This window comes from Scophthalmus maximus, chromosome 22, assembly GCF_022379125.1.
Source record: "Scophthalmus maximus strain ysfricsl-2021 chromosome 22, ASM2237912v1, whole genome shotgun sequence".
In the NCBI taxonomy this organism is placed as follows: Eukaryota; Metazoa; Chordata; class Actinopteri; order Pleuronectiformes; family Scophthalmidae; genus Scophthalmus; species Scophthalmus maximus.
Window position 1 is genome coordinate 10,240,893 of NC_061536.1, and position 4,108 is coordinate 10,245,000.

Consider the following 4,108-nt stretch of genomic DNA (forward strand, 5'->3'; position numbering starts at 1 on the left):
GACTTGTTCCCAATGTTACTTTAATCTTTTTGTCCTTGTAGCAGTAGTAAGACGTCAATTTTATTATATGACTGACCGGTTGATCATTTCTGTACTCTGTTTATTATATTTTACAGTGGATCGACAGTGGAATAAATATAATACAGGTTTTAAGATAATCTGCATCAACTTCACATTAGAATGATCCAAAGGGCAACGTTTCCTCTTCCCTCAATTACCACTAGATGGCGCAGTCAGACTTGATGTCTCCTAAAGTTCTTGTTCACTTAACTGTGCACAATTCTGTTCGCAGTTTTTTATAAAGTGGAAATGTAATTTCATTAAACTTAATTTGATTAATCGTGCAACATATCCAAAAAAGACGATGTCAAGTTAAAAATAATAATAATCCAAGGACGTGAAGTAAAAGTCTGAAAGTAAATGAATTAATTGAATATGTTGTAACGTCTCTAACCAGTAAATATGTGAATCTAATTTATATTTTTGCCCAGAAATTTCTCAGTTTGTATAAACCAGGACTTGCTGCTGTAAATTGATTCTGATCAGTAAAATAATTTATAGATTCAAAGGAAGAAGAACATTTTTGTGAGTATCTGTGATCCTCTGCCCTGTGTTTACCACCGACCAGCCACGTTCTGCTCTTATTCATCACTTCATCCCTGATCCTTCATCCTACAACCGTGAAAGAAGTTTCTTTTATCTACACCCCCCCCCCCAACCTCAACTCCTGTCACCTCCCGCCCTCTTTTCTTCTTTTCTTCTTTTTGTAACCCCCCTCCCTCCCTATAACACCCGTCTCCTTTTCTCTCTGACTCATCCATACAAACTCATGCACCGTCTCTAACTAAACTCACTCCTCTCTGCACCTTCAGCCTCCATCCACCGCGTCACGTTAACCCCATCATCAGCTGCTGCCTTGACAACCCCGGACCGTGAACTGCCGCCGCCGCCTCCAGCACCATGCTGTGGAAATCCCGAAAGACTGACATTTTGCAGGTAAAATAAAAAATAGATAGATTTATTTTTCATTCTTTCAGCAGGTATGTGTCTTGTATATATGTAGAAGTAAAAGGCTGCACGTGGTGCCTTGTTTGAGCGTCTGAATCCAGGGAATGAAATTAATTTGTCGATAATTCGACCTGTGTGTGATTCAGCGCGGATTTCAGTGCTGAAACTATTTGTAGAAAATCATATTCTTTGGAGTTTAAAACCAAGAAACTAAGATATTTACGCAAAAAAGGACATGGATGTTCGTGCGTAAAGAACTGTACATTTGAAAAATGTGTGTATATATATACATTTACTTTAGACTACAGTCTTAACTATGTAGTATAAACCTCAAAAATGTGTCAATATGATTTTCACAAATTTGAAAATAAATTGAAATTAGAATTTGTCACCATATTTGCTGCGTAAACATGAAAACACACAAAAGGGTGTAACTTGGTGCGTAAAACCTTCAATCCTGTATAATTCTGTGCCAGCATTCTTTAAAATAACACAACAAAAATATAAAAGCACAGTGTCTGTGTGAATTAACAGCAGGTTATAATTGAATGAATATATCTCTTTAAGAGAAGTGGGGCCCTGTCGGTCGACCCCTCCCCTCGTTGTGCCGGGTGCGCGCAAAACCTATAAGTAGTGCGCTCATGGAGAGGCTGGAGGACTCCGCCGCGTGTGTTGTGCTCGCGTGTGTGTGTTGGGGTGTGTGTGTGTGTGTGTGAGGATCTGGCAGCAGCTTGTCGTCTGTGCGTAAAGAAGAAAGCTCCGTGGTACAGCGAGAGAGAGAGAAAACAGGGGGGGGCAAAGTATAAAAACAACCCTCGAGTTTAATGGACCGTTAAAACCGCCTGGATTACATCTCGTGGAGCATTTTGGTCACATCTTTTTTTCCGTCGTTTTTTGGAAAACCCCTGCGCATCCTGCTGAATTTCAACATTTGGGAACAACCACAGTTGTCCAGATGTTAATCCACACCTATTCGGCCATGGTGAGTTTGATGGAGAGCTTCTTTTTGACTGTTGAGATTCTGTTCATCACTAGGAATCTCCGTTCTTTTTTCGTTTTTTCTTTGCAGGAGTTTGTTTTCTGCGAGGATGTAGGATACAAAAAAAACCTGGGGGGGAAAAACATTCGTATAATTTTATTTTGAGTAGATAAACAGCTTATTGTAATTATAAAAGACTTTATTAATGATTTGATGAATGTGTTGCATTCCTAGACCTGTGGCAACAACTGTCAAGAGAGAATAATGATCCTTGGTGACTATTATTATTATTTTTTATATAAGAAGAATGAAATCCATTTCTGTTTTTTTTGCTCTCTGGTTAGAATCGTAAGTGTCCGTCGGTCTGACAGTGACTCTGCTGTAGCGGTGCCGCGCATCTGTCCGCGGAGATGGTCTTTGTCTGCACAGTGTCACACCGAGTGACAACGACTGACAGTGAAGTGACCACGTCCCTGCAAAAAAAAGAAAAGACAACAACTATAGTGACATGCGACAGGAGGAGCTCTCCAGTGGAGGCTCGCTTGTGCTTTTACAGGTTTCAATGTGACTTCAAAGTTTGTTGGAATAAGAATTTAGAGACACAAACCTGCACAGTGAGGGTCTCTCAGTGTGTGTGTGTGTGTGTGTGTGTTGCCTTTTAGCTTGGCCTCTTTGGCTTGGCAGATAATGGACATTGTTCCACCACAACAGCATTGATTTAGGTGACCCAGCTTTCCAAAAAAAAAAAAAAAAAAAAAAAAAAAAATCCAATTTGAGCAGGATGTGTAGTGAGGAGAAATGGACAGGCTGGTGGACGACATGTTTTCACACACACACACACACACACACACACACACACACACACACACACACACACACACACACACACTCACACTCACTGTTCCATGGCCTTTTCACGAGGGGCTCCAACTTGTAAAGTGAGAATGAAATCGAAGCAACATGAATGAATGACTTCCGTTTTCAGCTGTGGGGAGTCAGATTGTGTGTGTGTGTGTGTGTGTGTGTGTGTGTGTGTGTGTGTGTGTGTGTTGACACTATGGCAGATTATTTACAGATGAAACCCCCCTCCCTCCCATCCTCTCCCCTCCACCGGAGCGACGTGTTACCGTGGTGCACTACCTGTCCTTTGTGCCGCTCCTCGGTGGCCGTGACCTTTCTGACACTGTTCCGCGGCGACGCCGGCGGCGGCTCCTGTCAGCGCGCATCACTTCAAGCGCAGCAGCCGCCGCCGCTGCTGCTGCTGCTGCTGCTGCTGCTGCTGCTGCTATTTCCATCCGTCTAATAAAGATGGAAATACGCTCATCTACGGATTGGAACAGTGTTTTATAAGTTTGCACTTTCTCCTCCTAAATGATAGATTTTTTTTCCTGGAGCTTTTTTTAAATTTTGGAATCTGTCTGGTACGCGATTAAATGGTCGAACTGTTTGGTGACGTCTTGGAGCTCCCGGTGTAAATCAAACTTGTTCTAATTCCCCGCAGGACCGCGCAGACCAACTAAGCGGCTCTTCGCCGAGCGGGCGCCTCTCGCAGCTCTCCTCCCTGAACCAGGCCGCCTACTCCTCGGCCCCGCCGCTCTGCCACACCCCGGCCTCTGACTTCCAGCCTCCCTACTTCCCTCCCCCCTACCCCCAGTCTTCCCTGCCATACTCCCAGAGCCAGGACTCGGCGTACTCCCACCTGTCCGACCCTTACCCCTCCATTAACTCCATCCATCAGCATCAGCAAGCGGCATGGCACTCGCAGAGGTCGCGCTCCGAGGACGGGGGGCTCCTGTCACAGTCCCACCGGGCGCTGAGCCTCGACCACCGGCGGGAGTACGCAGCTGTCCCCCGACTGCTCCACGGACTCGGGGAGGGGGCCGCCGCGCTGGGGGACGGCCCTCTCGGGATGCACCTGGGACATCACGGCCTGGAGGATCTGCAGGTGACTTGACTTTTCTTCATTTCATCCTCTGGTTGCGCAGATGTTGTCGATGCGCGCTGCAAAGCTCGTGCGTAAAAGTCACTCGGCACAGCATCAGGGGCACACAAAGTATTTATTTTGAAGTATGAACTTCATCGATCACTTTCTATTCAAGGAGAGAGTGTTAGAATCACCTC

The 4,108-nt window shown here is 45.1% G+C and overlaps 1 protein-coding gene across 2 annotated transcripts in view; it reads left to right on the top strand.

Annotated features, from left to right (window-relative positions):
- The first annotated feature begins 733 nt into the window (after positions 1–733).
- Positions 734–4,108, top strand: part of tfap2e (transcription factor AP-2 epsilon) — a 13,423-nt gene continuing 10,048 nt past the window's right edge. The window contains exons 1-2 of one of the 2 annotated variants that reach the window (XM_035620383.2): positions 734–996; positions 3,489–3,932. In XM_035620383.2, coding sequence (XP_035476276.1) covers positions 961–996; positions 3,489–3,932 — 480 coding nt within the window. In that variant the 5' untranslated portion in view covers positions 734–960. Of the gene's footprint in view, positions 997–1,648; positions 1,991–3,488; positions 3,933–4,108 lie in introns of those variants that run through there. The other variant, XM_035620384.2, reaches the window with a different exon arrangement.